Here is a 15,401-nt window from a genome sequence, read left to right on the forward strand (position 1 = left end):
CTAGTTATGAAGGGGGTTCCAGGATGAAAGGCCTTAAAAGCCAAACAACCAATTTTGAATTGGACACAGAGCAAAACTGAGCGCTAGTGAAGTTCATGCAATAGTGGAGTAACAACCAAATTTCTTATTATCGAAAAGTTTAGCAACGGTATTTTGTACTAGCTGTAATCTTTGGATTGCTCAAGATAAGGAATGATATAGAGAGTTTTAATAATCTATGCAGTTCAGAACCAAAAAATAGATTAAGGACCTCAAGTCAGCGGCGCTCAAGAAAGGTCTAACTCGCGAATTAGACATGGAAGAAAAAATAAGCTTTTTGGATCTTGGCTCCTGAGCCTATGCTCAGATCAAAATGTCAAAGAAGTCAAGGGTCCTCATTTGACCACAGTCTCAGCACCCAATGTGGCTCCTTATTCTATGCATTGAGCCTCTGCTGCCAGTTTGGAGGAACTGGTCTTTCTTTTTGGCAAGATAGGCAAGAAGAATGACCTCCCTGGTCCACAATTATGAAGTGGAGTTAGCTTGTCTAACTTCACGCTGGTAACGGAAGTGAAGTGAGCGGCAGGGGTTAAAAAGAGGAGAAGGAAAAGGTCAAAGAAGGGATAATAGGGGGAAGGGTGAAGGTAGCCTATAGAAGCAGAGTATTTCAAATGGGTAAATCGTGATTGGAGGAAAGGGGAGGATATAAAGGGAAAACGGTTGCCCGCCTCTGTCTGAGTGGAACGGCTGAGGCAGCAGGCAGAGGCTTTTTTTGGGTTGGGACCAGCGTTGAGGAAAAATTCAGTTATGTTTACATCTGTGTGCAGATACTGTAATCTTGAGGCATCAGTTTTGCACTAAACACTTGTAAAAAATACCTCAAGTTGGTCTGTAATAGACATCTTCTGTTTGCATTTGGAACAGTACTTGAAACTGCTGATCTGCTTCTCTGAAGTAAGAAAAGTTAATGCAGCAAATTCAAATGAAGAAATTATTAAATTAGATGACTGGAAAAAATAAAAATAGGTGATACAGTCTGGTAAAAGTCTGAATGAGAAAGAAAAAAAAATACACCTTGTGCCAGTCAGCATAACAAAAGTATGAAAGAAAACAAAGAAATGGCAAAATTATTAGGAAAAATATGGGGGATATTTTGCTGCTGTTTTGTTTAGAGTGAAGCACTGCTAAAAAGTGGGGTTGCCAAGCTTAAACACCAATTGTCAGCAGACAAAAAAAAGAAACAAAGGAGTGGCAGGGCCACAGCAGTGTAAGAAAGGCCTTTCGATCTGTCCAAAAATCTTTCCAACAGATGTCTGCTCAGTGCCAAGCATAGTCACATAACCCAATTACATAACTGCAATGAATTGCTTCAGACAAACTATCGTCTTTCCTCACATCAAACTGAGCACGCAAAAATTCTAATTACAAATATACTAATAAGGAACTGGATACAATCTTCAAGTACTACTTGCTGGCAAAGACAACCGATTCCAAAAAAGTTAATGCCACAGTTTTATAGAAAAGTAGTATTTTTGTGAAACTGTGGTATTAATTGAAGATTAAAAAAAAAAAAAAAAAGGGTTATGTGCAGCAGTTCTTATAGCTGCCACTATGGCTAATGATGATGGGTACAGGAACCGAAGTACCTCTGTCCCTAGGACTGGAAAGGCTCAGAGGTCAGCATGGGCCTTGATGCGCCCATTTTCCTCCTCCCCTCCACCTCAAATCAGCAGGCTCCCTCTTCTTTTTCCCTCCACACAAGCACAGAAGGCAGCAGTGCCCGCACACTTTCCTTTTGTAGCCCCTTCACGACAGAACCAGGTACTCCATGATATTTTTCAGGCCCCTCCCTTGTCTGGCATAAAAGTGAGAGGAAGTCCTATACAATTGGCAGAACCTCCACCTTCCAGGAACCCATTCTGGGGTCAGCATCTGAGGACCATGAATACCTATATTATGTCTAGCAAGCTTCATTTTCAGTTTTTATTTTGCCAGTAATTTATCAATGTTTATTACAACAAAGATAAAAACGGGAGAAATCTGTGGGAAAAAATGACTATTTTCCCAGTTTTATATAATTTTCTTTTTTTTTTTATATATAATAAACTTCCATAAATCCCCAGAGGGAAAAAAATGAAAATGAAGATCCATAAATAAGCTGGAATTCTTTAACCTTGCTAGGACTCCAAAATATCCTGGGATGCCCAAATATGGAACAAATCCATCACTTCATTGTTGCAGTGATCCTCGAGACACCTGCAAGTCTGAACTTCACTGGCATAATTTTACCCAAGAATACATACAGTACCTTTATGGACTGAAGAGTCTAGTTTCTATTTGTACAACTGTGTCAAAGTATATGTCCGATGCTTTCACTGTTAAATTTTCCTTTTGATTAGAGTTATAAATATCTTCTGTAAATGAAACCGACCTTTTCTGGATTTACACACAGTCTCAGCTTCCTTGTATGTTTCCCTTCATTTAAGGGAAATCTGTATCACCCAGGAGTGTTAACCATCCCCAAAGAGGACAGCCATGAAGCAGATTATTCTTTCCCTGACTATTATAACATCTGATTGACCACTGCTGATAACAACCCTAGAACTTATATCTGGAGGGTTACATGCCTAGAGAGGAAGGGGTGGAGCAGCCACAGGGTCTGGGAGAGAAAGCCAAGTGAGGAGAGGAGAAGGGCTTTGAGGGAATGGAGGAAGAGGTGAATGGGATACTACGGGAGCCAGTAAGAAAGGGAATAAAAGGAACTAGGGGTGGAGCAGAGGGGGAAAAAGAGTAGAACTTGAAGAGGCAGCAGGAGAGGAACCTGGGAAGAGAGGAATGGAAAGACAGGAGCTAGAGAATAACTAGAAGAATCAAAGCAGAAACATGTGTACCACAAAGTATTACAGATTGCTACTCATAATATATTCCCATTCATGTTACAGGTTTTTTGCAATTACAACACACCTTTCCTTCATCCATTGGATTGTCACTAATATGGACAACAGGTCCTGGATGAGATTTGGATGACCTGGGAGAAAAAAAGAAAAAAAAAAGTTAAGTTTATTACGTGCATGGCTCAATAAAGGAAACTTGCCAAACACCAACACCAAAATCTTATGCCTGCAATGTTTTAAAACAAAAATGACAAATTGTAAGCTACCAATAAGATAGAAATCAATAGGAAAAAATATGAAATTTGCTTTTCTCTCTTTTATCTGTCCAGATTTATCTAGGTATTAGACACATGATCAGAACATACAAGTAAGATCACAAATTAAGAAATTCACAACACCCTCAGGACCACCAAATGGGTCTGGTGCTGAAGTGAATGAAAATATGCAACTTAAGCTGCCTTCTTGACGAAATTATACAAACATCTCACATTAATATTCAATGTGGATATCCTGGAAGCACTCAGACTGGAGCTGAGACTCACTGCAACAAGGTAATGTGTCACCAAAACAATTTAAAAACATAAGCAGCCATGGCATCCAGCAGTCTTCACTCCCCAGCCTATTATGACAAATCAAACCAACAGTGGAACAGTCGCAGCTTCCCCCTCCCCCCCCCCCATATTTCTTTATTGAGGAATTAAGCAGATAAAAGAAGTCAACAAAATTACACTGCAATAGGACAATTCCTACAAAACTTTTTTCTCCAGAAATACTCCCAGTCCCCTGACACCTGCATACCTGAGCCAATATTAGAATTCTTCATCTGTCTGCCATAACATCAGCTAGGCAGTTTCAGAGCCTCATTTTTATCAAGCCTATCACAGCTTCAGTTAAGATGACTTCTCCTATCGCTATACCACACCCCTGCCATATTGCCCTATTAGGGTGCAGTCTTCTCACATGCTGGAATTTTACTCATGCTACATGGTTTCCCAGGGACTTGCCACAATGCCTGAAAATACCAGTTTGTTTTGTGCAGCATCATCCCAACCACAACTGCATCTACTTGCATCAGGCATCTCAGCTGAGGTGGACCTCCCGATCTCCCATAATGCTATACACTTATGAAACCTGCTTCCCCAACCACTCCAGGCTTGGATACCCACCCAACAGTTTAGAGTAGTAGTTTACTTACACTAGGAACTTGCACACTTCTACTTCACAGGCAGCCTGGAGAGGAACTTGCAAAAGGATTTTCTCTGATGCCTCTTGGAATTATTAAATAGTTCCTGAGCAGTGTCTGCAAAGTAGTACCTTCCCCTAGAGAGACATGCATAGTCCTCAGATGCCCAAATCATGAAGCACCTGCCTGCCACCCAGATATAAAATTCTTAAGCTAGTAAGTTTTATCTTGCTTGCGGTCCCCTCTTCCAGCCTCTCTACTGTGATAACTACATGAGGTATAGAGTGCCTAAACATATATTATAATGGTGTTCCAACTCTTTTTGCAGCATTTATCAATTGGTAACAGAAAAGCTTAGTGAGATCCTCAGGTCATACGAGGATTGACCTGAGGATCTCACTACTGCTGGAGGAAAGAAATCAACTGCATCTATAGCATACTATACTTATCTGCCCATTGGACATGAACGCCCCATACCACTAGACCTAGATGACTGCCATATGCCTTGAAAGCACATGCCTACCTGCCCAAAAACAAAGTTAAAGGTCCAAACTGTACTTTACCCTTGCGGCAATGCCATTTATGCTGTTAGTGCCATTGATTATTGAAGCAGCTGCCATGCAGGCAGACTCCAAATCACCATAGCTTTTCCACGACACTCTGTTCCCAGGTCCTCCATTCCCAGAGACATTTTCTTGAAAAAACCCCAAAACAAAACCACTTAGAATGAGACAGAGTCAGCGATAATGTTCTGAACCACCAGGATATGTTTTATCCCCATGCCATAATGTTAAGATGCAAACGAAAAATAAAGTTTACTATCCACATACATTTAGCTGACTACCTGTTAATACCTCAACTCCTCTTGCACCAGAGGATCGCCTTCCTGTCAGAAAGAACATTCCCCCCCCCAACACACACACACATCACCAATGTGGTTAAGACTATTACCAAGAAAAGCTCCAGGAAGGTAATATTCTAGGTAGCACCCAACTCCACTCGAAAGTCAAGCCAGGCAGCAGCACACTTTGCTCTTTGGCTTTAAATTCCAAATCCAATATCACCAGATGCCAAGAATAGAATCTAGATTCCTACTCGATACTGGTGCTGCCTGCCATAAGCACATCACATTGTAATCTTTAAGGGAATTCTTCCCATATAATACAGTCCTATCATATATGTGTAGATCTCAACATCTGGCGTCAAACTGTACAAGAAAAATCATTCCATGAGAATCACCCTACTTGCAAAGTTTAGGCTTCCTAGCAGGATCGGAGCATGCTGTAACATCGTTTTAGCTGAGGTGATGCAATTTCCTCATCTTTGCCAACTTGGCTTCTTGCAGTTTTGATACCATCTCCAGGATATCAAGATCAATTCCCAGGAAGGTAGTAACTAATGCTGAGTTAATGATAGGCCAAAATTACTGGCTACTTCAGCAATAGCTTAAAACATCTGATGCCGTGGGTGCAATGCAAAGAAAATCACCAAGATAGCAAATTATATTTCTGGATTCTACCTCAGCATATGAATCAATGCATGAATAAGCCAAAAGTCTCAAATAAGGGCATGAGACTCTACAGTCCATTAACATGTGCGTGTTGAAGCAATATTTTCCCTGAATCACAAAAACCTAGGAAGGACTGGATGTAGGCAAAAAAAAAAAAATTTGATAGCTCTGGCCATTGGATATGCCCGAAATCCCTCACTATGATTCAGGTACAGCAAACTGAATTAGATGGCTGCTTCGAGGTTCTTCCTCCTCTAGGGAAAACTATTTGTCAGGTGTCCTCCCTTATTTATATGCCAATTGTTATTTCTCTCCTCCCCATAAGAAATGCCTTGCTGGGTCAGACTAAGGTCCATCAAGCCCAGTCCGTCTCCAACAGTGGCCAATCAAAGTTGCAAGTACCTGTTACTCACTCCCAGGATAGTAATACCTTTCTTCAGTCTTCCTGGCTAATGTTCTGTTATGGACTTTTTCTCCAGGAACTTGTACAAACCTCTTTTACAACACCTGCTATGCTATTCGCCATTATCATGTCCGCTTGGCAATGAATTCCACAAATTGATACTGTGTTTCATGATGGCATATAAAGACCAAAGATCCATCAAGTCTGCCCAGCAAATTGCTTTTGGTAGTAACCGCCATTTCATGCAGGCTACCCCATGACAGTTACCACCATGCAGAAGTGTTACACCTAAAGTTAATATAGGATACCCCTTTTTTTTCATTTCCATCCTCTATCCTGTAGGGATCCACAGTGTTTATGCTATGCCTTTTTGAATTCCATCACCCTTCTCATCTTCATTATCTTTTCTGGGAGGGCATTCCATGCATCCACCACCCTCTCTGTGAAGAAATATTTCCTGATGTTGATTCCGATTCCCCTGGGGTTTCATATATCAACTCCTAGCTCTGCAGTTTCCTTTCCAGCAGAAAAGGCTCCTTTTTGCATCATTAATATCTTTCAGGTTTGAAGGTCTGTATCCTATCTCCCCTGCACCTCTTCTCCTTCAGGATATACATATTCAGGGTCCTTCAGTCTCTTCTCATATAGCTTTTGATGCAGACCCCCCACACCATTTTGGTTGCCTCTCTGAACAACTTCCATCCTGTCCTTGTCCTTTTTTTTAAGATATAACCTCCAGAACTGAACATAGTACTCCAGGTGAAGCCTTACCAAAGACCTGTACAAGGATATCATCTCTTTTCATACTGGTTATTCCTCTTTCTATGCAGCCCAGCACCCTCTGGTTTTTCCCACTGCATTGTCACACTGATTTGATGCCACACTCAATCACCCTAAGGTCCCTCTCCCAATCCGTGCACGTTAGTTTTTCATCCCATATCTCATACAGGTCATTTTTATTACTGCTCCCACAAAGCTCGATTTTAGAAGACACGCATGCGCGCACATAGATGTGTCAATTTTATAACATGCATGAGTCGCCGTGCGTGTGTTATAAAATCCGATGTCCGCACGTCCATGGGGGGGGGGATTTTTTAAAGTACGCGCGGCAACGCGATCAGGCCTTTGCCCAGTTCGCTCCAATTATGGACTGGGAAGGAACTTCTCTATTCTCCTACCTACCCCTTCTTCCCTCTCCTCCCTGACCCCTAACCCACCCCCAACTAACTTTTTGTTTTAAAACTTACTCGCTCTGCTGAGCTGCAGTAAATTCCACGTGCCAGCTGTCCCAGCCGGCGTCCGCCCCGGCCCACCTCTTTTGATTCCAGCCGGTCTTCAGTGCATACAAGGAGAAAAGTGTGTGAACAGGGCCCTTTAAAAATCCCTGTGGGGCGCGCGGCCCAGCCACGTGTTTCTCCTTGTTTTTACGTGCACCGAAGTTTGAAAATTTAACCGTAAATGCATGACTCTGCACTTCTTGGCAATACCAGCTTAAACTACAAAAACACTTGATAGCCTTGACAATCTCACGACTCCTCAAATATATTATAATACAATAAAGGTGGTTACAGCTGGATTGGTGGCATAAACCACACTATATATTACCAAAGAGCCAGTCAGGCACTTTAGTCCCCTTTATTGAATCTCAGCTGCCAACCTTCGATCAATCCTCAAACTTTCTTAAAATCTTTCGTTCTATTTCTTTAGATGTGTCGACTGTGGCAGATCTTAGTGTCATCTGCAAAAAGACAAGCTTTTCCTTATATCTCCCTCTGCAATGTCACTTACGAAGATTTTGAGCAGAATCTGCTCCAAAACTGATCCTTGAGGCACGCCACTTAACACGTCCTCTCTTCGGAGTAAGTTCTATTTACCATTATACACTGTCTCCAGTCAGTCAACCAATTTATAAGCTATTCCACCAAGTTTTCACCCACTCCCAATCTTTTCATTATATTCATGAGCTTCCTATGTGGGACCATATTAAAAGCTTTGCTGAAATCCAAGTAGATCACATCAAGCACTCTTCCTTAATATCTCTAGTCACCCAATAAAATAAAATAATCAGATTTGATAGGATCTTCCTCTGGTGAAAGCATGCTGCCTCGGGTCCAGCAACTTTGAGATGGGGCAACCAGAACTGCACAAGTACTCAAGATACTGTCACACCATGGCTTGATATAGCGCCAATATATTTTGGGTTTTATTCTCCATTCCTTTTCAAATCATTCCTAATATTCAATTAATTTTGACTGCCATGTCTCTGAAATGCCTTTAATGTTTTTATCTTTGTGTAAAGCCATACATTCTAACTCAATCTTAATGTTCAGACTTCTGGCATTTGCATATTAGACATTTTAAAGTATATTTATTTGCACTTTCCTTTTTCTTTGTATTCACAACCTGCTTGTTAGCAAATGATACAGGCAATTTGGGTGCTCTTTGCCTATATCTGTCTTGGCTACTTCTGCCTTAAACACAATCTCTCCACTGGATATTCTAGCTTCCCCTATTTTGCTAGTATATTATAACTTCTGAGTGACTATCAGCTTTCCCCCATGGTCTAGTTTAAAAGCTGCTCTATTTCCTTTTTAAACTTGTGTCAGTAGCTCGTTTCCATTCTGATTAAGGTAGAGCCCATTCCATAGGAATAGGTTCTCCCCTTCCTCAGAATGTTTCCCAGATCCTAACAAACCTAAATCTCTGCACTATTCTCTAGAGCAGGGGAGGGCAGTTCTGGTCCTCGAGGGCCACAAAGCAGTCTGGTTTTCAGGATATCCCTAATGAATATGCATGAGAGAGATTTGCATGCACTCTGCCTCCGTTGTATGCAAATCTATGTCATGCATATTCATTAGGATATCCTAAAACCTCGACAGGTTTGTGGCAGAGGACTGGAATTGCCCACCCCTGCTCTAGAGCTTAGCCTGGCTCTAAGGTCCTGCACATGGAAAAGGAAACATTTCTGAAAACGCAATTCTGGAGATTCAGGATTTCAGTTTCCCACCTAAGATTCTAAATTTATCCTCCAGAACCTCCCCTTCTGCACTTTCCTATGTCACTGGTACTCACATGTACCACAACAGTCTACTCCTCCCCAGCTCAAACTAGTGACTAGTTGTACAGAAACCAGTACTCTTAAATATTAATATTTACAAATACTAATCTTTTACTAAGTCACAAAATTAATCCAAAGTCTATTTTCCTTAAACACACCCCATTCTTTACACTTGTAAATACTAACCTATACTAGGTCACAAGATTAATCCAAAGTCTATTATCCTTGAACATACTCAATTCTTAACACTTGCAAATACTAGTCTTAAAAACTAATACAGTATATATAGCCAGTAATAGTTTAACCTTTTAAGAAAAATTCTCTTCAACATTTAAGTGTTCTTTCCCAGCAAATCCAGTTTACCATCAGCAGATGAAGGGTCTGCAGTCAGCAGTTCCAAGGAAAATCTAGAGCAGCTGAGGTAGCATTGATGCAAATTAAACCAGCACACAAGGGAAAATGTCAAGTTCTTTTCTAGGCCTTGCTGAGAACAGATTTTCATGTTGCAATTGCACCACTGAATTTGGCACACCAGTTAGCACTATTATGAGTTTTACTGCTCTGCAAAATTATGTATTATTAGATTGTAAGCCCTCTGGGGATAGGGAAATACCTACAGTACCTGAATGTAATCCACTTTGAAGTGCTGAAAAAATGCAAAAAGCGGAATATAAATCTAAATAAATAAATGTGTTTTGACAGCAGAGGAAATGAAAGTCCTATTTATCCACATAGCAGCAATGATACAATGGCACTGAGCCTCTAAGAAATGGGGTAACCAGCATGGAGCAGCAATTACAACACTAGTAGGCAGTGCTACAACAGCATTAGGATATTAAAATAGAATGGGGGAGACCTACATGAATGGATCATGGTTAAAAGTTAAAGCTCAAAGAACATAGAAAGGCTGTGGGGATTATTACCAGACGTGGTAAGACTTTGAAGGGAGTCTAGGTATTGGTTTTAGTATTGGTCTAGTAGATAAAGTTGAAGGCAATCAAGGATTGAAATGACCTACTAGCAGAGATGATGAGGCCATCACTGTAACAGATTTGGAAAATGCTTGGGACAGATATGGAATGTAGTAGTCAAAGAACAACATGGGGAAGGGAAGATGGTGTTGGGTTGCATGTGGTAATTTATATGCTTATCTTCCCAAAATGGACAAATCAACTGGGCAGAGTGAACGGACCATTTTAGACCTTATTTGCCATCATGCTAATATATTAGAACAGATAAATGTAAAAAGGCAAAGAAATATCAAACAATCCAAAAATATTATAATATTTAAATCCAATTTATTAAATCTTTATTACATATGAAGGTACCCACCACTTAAATAAAGACTAAGATGTAATTCTTCATTTTCACAGATTTATTGTAAAATCGGGTTGATATTTGAGATAACTGTTCCCCTGAAGAAGCTTTTAGAAGTGAAACATGTTGGGAATGTGTTTTTATCAGAGTATATCAGAGTATATCTTTTATATGTTAAATTATGATTTATATGTGGTCGGTATATTTGTATGTAAAAGATTTAATAAATTGTATTTAAATATTCTAATTTTTTTGGGGGGGAATATATTAGAATAGGCATAATAGTAGTAATGTAAACTATAGACCCAGAAAACAAATCGGAAGCCGATCCAGTTAGCTGTGTAGCAGTAAATAAAGCGAAGATCGGTGTGTGTAAATGCCCTTTATTGAAATTAGCCCAATTTCAATAAAGGGCATTTACACACACCGATCTTCGCTTTCTGTAATGTAAACTATATACACAACCCTATCCCTGTTCTAAAAAAAGACCACATTTAAGCATCTAGTCTCTAAGGTCTCAAATGGAGAACACATCTCTCCAGTTTTGGTGGAATTTCATCAGTTACCTATAGAGTCTAGAACTGTATGTTCAACCTTGTAAACTGCTTAGACCTATATATTGTATAGGTGGTATAGAAAAGCTTTAAAATAAATAAATAAAAGTTCTGGCCACAGTGTCAAAAATGTCACAAATAGAATGCCTGTGACATTTCTTACACTCCTCCACTGCTTGGCAGAAGTCTGTTTACTCTGGATCTCATGATTCTGGTTCATAGTTTATAAGGAAGATCTGATCTTCTTGTTTTTAATGATTTATTTAGATGTTGTGATGCTTTATAGGTTGATGTTTGTTGCTAAGTTTGTTTTATTAATTTTGTTATGCATGCAATAATTTTAATTTGTACAGTGCTTTGATTTTGTTTTAGAAAGGCAGTTATGTTAATTCAATAAACTAAACTAAAGGCTTTAGCTTTTGCACACATTTGTGCTAATATTGCACCATGAAGAGCTGGTGAGTCGTAATCTGGGCACCCAGCATGGATCTCTGGAAGAACTTTCTCCCCTGAAATGCATCCAGTGCTTTGGATTCTTCCCAAGAGGCATGTTGGAGCGATCATGAGTGCATTTTGCATGTTTCAATGCTGATTCTACCACCATGGAGTGTTATGGTAGTTGGACCACCCAAAAACTGAGGGAGACCCTGTACTTTAGATCCAGCCTCCAGGGCATCAGAAGGCATGATAGTGTCTGAAACATCTTCATCTGTACTATTAAACTGCTAATTCACTTGGGCCAGATTTTCAAAAGGTTACGCGCGCCGGGCCTATTTTCAAAAGGTCCAGCGGCGCGCGTAAAGCCCCGGTATGCGTGTAAGTCCCAGGGCTTTACAAAAGGGGCAATCCAGGGGCTTCTGCTTGGCCCCTGGGCCATGCAGAAGACCCTGGGCTGAAGTAAGTTTTAAAACAAAAAAAGAAAGCAACAAAGGTAGGGGGGAAAGGGCGGAGGAGGTAGGGGGAGGGAAGGGAAGGTGGGATGGTAGGGTAAGGAAGTTCCCTCCGAGGCTGCTCCGAGACCGCGTGCAGTTCCTTCCGAGGCTGCGCGCAGACCCCAGATTTTATAACATGCACGCACCTGCGCACCAATGTTATAAAATTGGGTGTACATGTGCACGTGCTGGATAGCGCGCGCGTATGTTTTCAAATCCAGCCCTAAATCTTGTCAAATAAGATAAAAATGAAGACAAGTTATTTCTGTTTGTTACGCTCGGGGGTGGACCCTTGTCCTGGGGCAGTGAAGAGACACCTCCTGATAGGGAACAGAAGGCAACTGCCCCCAGGGTGCGGAGCACTGGAGGAGACAGAGGCCTAGGAAGAACTTCACCACTGGAAGCTCGATGTCCCCCTGGGAGGAGCCCGTAGGGACCCGGGCCGCTTGGACTTAGGTAGGCGTCTCAGGGTTTCCAAAAGAAATGGAAGTCCAATGTGCCCACAGGAACTAGGAGAGCACTGTAGGGTTTGAGACTGAAGACAGGAGGCAGCAGAGAGAAGCAGAACAGGGATGGTGAAGACAAGGTGAGGAACAAAGCCAGGAACTAAGGCATGGTCAGGTAAGCAAGGTCAAGTCCAGGTATCAATCCGAGGAGTGGTCAACAAAGCAAGGGTCAAGAGCCAGAGGTCCAACGGGTTCTAGAACAAGCTGAGGACTTGGGCAGGCAGCATGCAGACAGGACCGGAACAAGCTTAGGCAGGTGGCAGGCAGAGGGGCAAGTCAAGAAGCAAGAAGCAAGCCGAGGTCAGTACCGAGAGACAGTCCAAAGGCACTACGTGGGTGAGTGCAGGAACAGACAGGCGCTGAGACAGCAGGGCACCGGTACAGGAGGAGTTACTAGATACTAAGACAAGTAACAAGGAGCCCAGACAACCTAAGGAGGAAGCAAGCAGCAAAGGCAAGGGAGTGACGTGGGTCAGATTAAGATTTGATAGGAATTGGCATATTGGAAGTAGATGTTGAAGAGCGTCGCTGATAGAGCTGACCCTTGGGGTCTTTGAGAAGTTATCGTTGAGCAGTACTTGGTTGGTTCTTTGTGATAGGTATGAGGTGAACCATTGTAGGGTTGTTTCCTTTTCCCCAATTTCAGATAGACGGTCAATCATGATAGTGTGGTTTATTGTATCAAAGGCTGCTGATAGGTCGAGTAGGACTAGAAGGTAGCTGTGGCCGTTTTCGAAACCTTTGAGTACGAAATCGTTCAATGATAGTAGAGTCTCCGTGTTCAGTTGTTTTCTGAAGCCAAATTGTGTGGGTAGCAGGATGTTGTTTTCTTCCAGTTGGTCACTGAGACGTGTGTGGACGACTTTCTCAATGATTTTGGCAATGAATGGTAGGTTTGATATGGGTCGATAGTTCGTTGGGTTTTCTGGATCAAGATTATTCTTTTTCATAATGGGTTTGATGATTGCAGATTTTAGGCATTCTGGGTAGTTTCCTTCCATGAGGGAAAGGTTTACGATGTCAGTTAGTGTCTTAGTTATTGATGGTTCAAGATTTTTTTATCATCGTAATGGGTATGGCGTCAAAAGGGTGTTTGGCTGGGTTCATTTTTTTGATGATCGTTTGGATTTCCAGGGAAGATGCTGTCTCAAAGTTGTACATTCTACTCTCTCTAATGATCATTTATATAATTGTTCCTAAGGCTCATCCAGTTGGATCACTTGATTTTAAAACTGCATTTTGGAAGTTGTTACAGTAAAATATATTGTGGTGTGTAAAAACATAAAAAAATACACCATGTGCATGTACTAGTTTTGATGCTTGATTTACAGTAATATGTTTGCTCTGTCTGCCCTGAGTCAGAGGACATTTCTTCTATTAATAAATGTTCACCTTTTGCTCTTCATTTGCTATTCAAACATTTACTTAATCATGATGAACTGATAGATATGGGAAGAAATAGCAGATGGCTGTGGTTAATGCACTGCAAGCATGCAAAATCTCTGTTTAACCATATGATAGAATGGCTAATAAAGCAGATAACATTTGAAAGCTCAACTTTAATTATGTATTGGCATTTTCTGGCATATTGTCAGCCATTAGTAAGGTGTATTTTTTTTTCTTTTAGTGTTAGTAAGTTATAGTGAAACTTTGTTCCCTACATAATGCAGCCAGTAGGGATGTGCATACTTCTTTAACTTCATGCACCCACACAAAATCCAAGTGTGGCTATTTTCTTTTTTTTTTTAAGTTAAAGATTAGGTTCTGAAAAATTCCACAGCAGGTGCACTGAAAAACTCCCCCAATCCAGATATAATGTAATGTGCAGTTTCCCTGCGATACACATTATAAAACAGTCTGTTTTTATTATTTTTTATTATATTGCAGATCTTGGGGAAATCTGCAGGCTTTTCAAAACTCAAACCAGACTGAAATATGCTTGGCAGTGACAGATTTAGGATTATGCTGCCCTTAAGCACTGCTAATGCAGTCGTTTCAGGGGGCCCCCCCCCCAATCCTAGAAAACGCAGTGGCAAGAATCCTCACTGGATCTAAAAAACATGACCACATCACCCCAACACTTATCTCACTGCACTGGCTATCAATAAAATTCAGGATAGAATACAAAATACTATCCATACTACATAAAATTATATTTGAAAAAAAAACTGGCTAAGTCCCTCCATAAAATTGCATAATCCAAGCAGAAACCTCAGATCAGCAAATAAAGGACTTTTAAAAACGCTATCTGCTCGTTCCAAACAACTCACCTCAACTCAAAATAGCGCAATCTCTCTAGGAAGCCCGAAACTCTGGAACTCCCTTCCCAATTGAACTCAGAACACAAGAAAACCTAAAAACTTTCAAAAAAGATCTAAAAACATGGATGTTCAAAGCATACCAACTCACCCAATGAATAAAATAACGCTAACCCCCCTCTAACCTCAAAAAACTGGAACTCAATACAAAAATATATCTATAATACAAAGAACTGAAAGTGTAAAAACTGTTCTGCAAATAATTTGTATTTGATGTTTAGAGTTTAACTTTCTTTTGAACCTTTTTGGATTCCATGTTAACCTTCTTAACCTTATAAACCATCATTTTGTAAACCGTTGTGATGGCGTAACTGAATGACGGTACATAAAACTAGATAAATAAAATAAATAACCTAGCAACACACATTTAAGTGTTCATTGTGCCGTACTCACCTGATTCAAACAAGTTTTAGGGGCTGCTAGAACCAATGGACAATGGTTAATATGAAATGTTAAGTCCTAGCAGAAACACAGGCAACCATATGGCCAGGTTTGTTTAGCAGGCTGCAGTGTTAGAATAGACTTGGCAACTGGGTCTGACTGGCAGACTGCAAACACTGTAATAAATACAAGTCCTACATAAAATGAAGGGCACTCATGTGGCTGGGTGGGTTGGTCTGCCATGCCTTGCAGAAAACCCAAGTCATTGTAGTGTAGTGGCTATGCTGCTAATGTTGACAATTTAGATTAAAGAGCTTTGGGGTTAGACATGGGAAAAATTGCAGGAGGAAACTAAATGAGATCCTG

At 40.8% G+C, this 15,401-nt stretch overlaps 1 protein-coding gene across 4 annotated transcripts in view; it reads right to left on the reverse strand.

Moving 5' to 3' along the window:
• STXBP5 (syntaxin binding protein 5) overlaps positions 1–15,401 on the reverse strand; it is a 1,098,992-nt gene that overhangs the window by 698,223 nt on the left and 385,368 nt on the right. For all 4 annotated transcript variants that reach the window (XM_029594044.1, XM_029594043.1, XM_029594042.1 and 1 more), the window contains exon 6: positions 2,944–3,007. In XM_029594044.1, the coding sequence (XP_029449904.1) occupies positions 2,944–3,007 (64 nt within the window). The remainder of the gene's footprint in view (positions 1–2,943; positions 3,008–15,401) is intronic.

Source organism: Rhinatrema bivittatum, chromosome 3, assembly GCF_901001135.1.
Source record: "Rhinatrema bivittatum chromosome 3, aRhiBiv1.1, whole genome shotgun sequence".
Lineage (NCBI taxonomy): Eukaryota > Metazoa > Chordata > Amphibia > Gymnophiona > Rhinatrematidae > Rhinatrema > Rhinatrema bivittatum.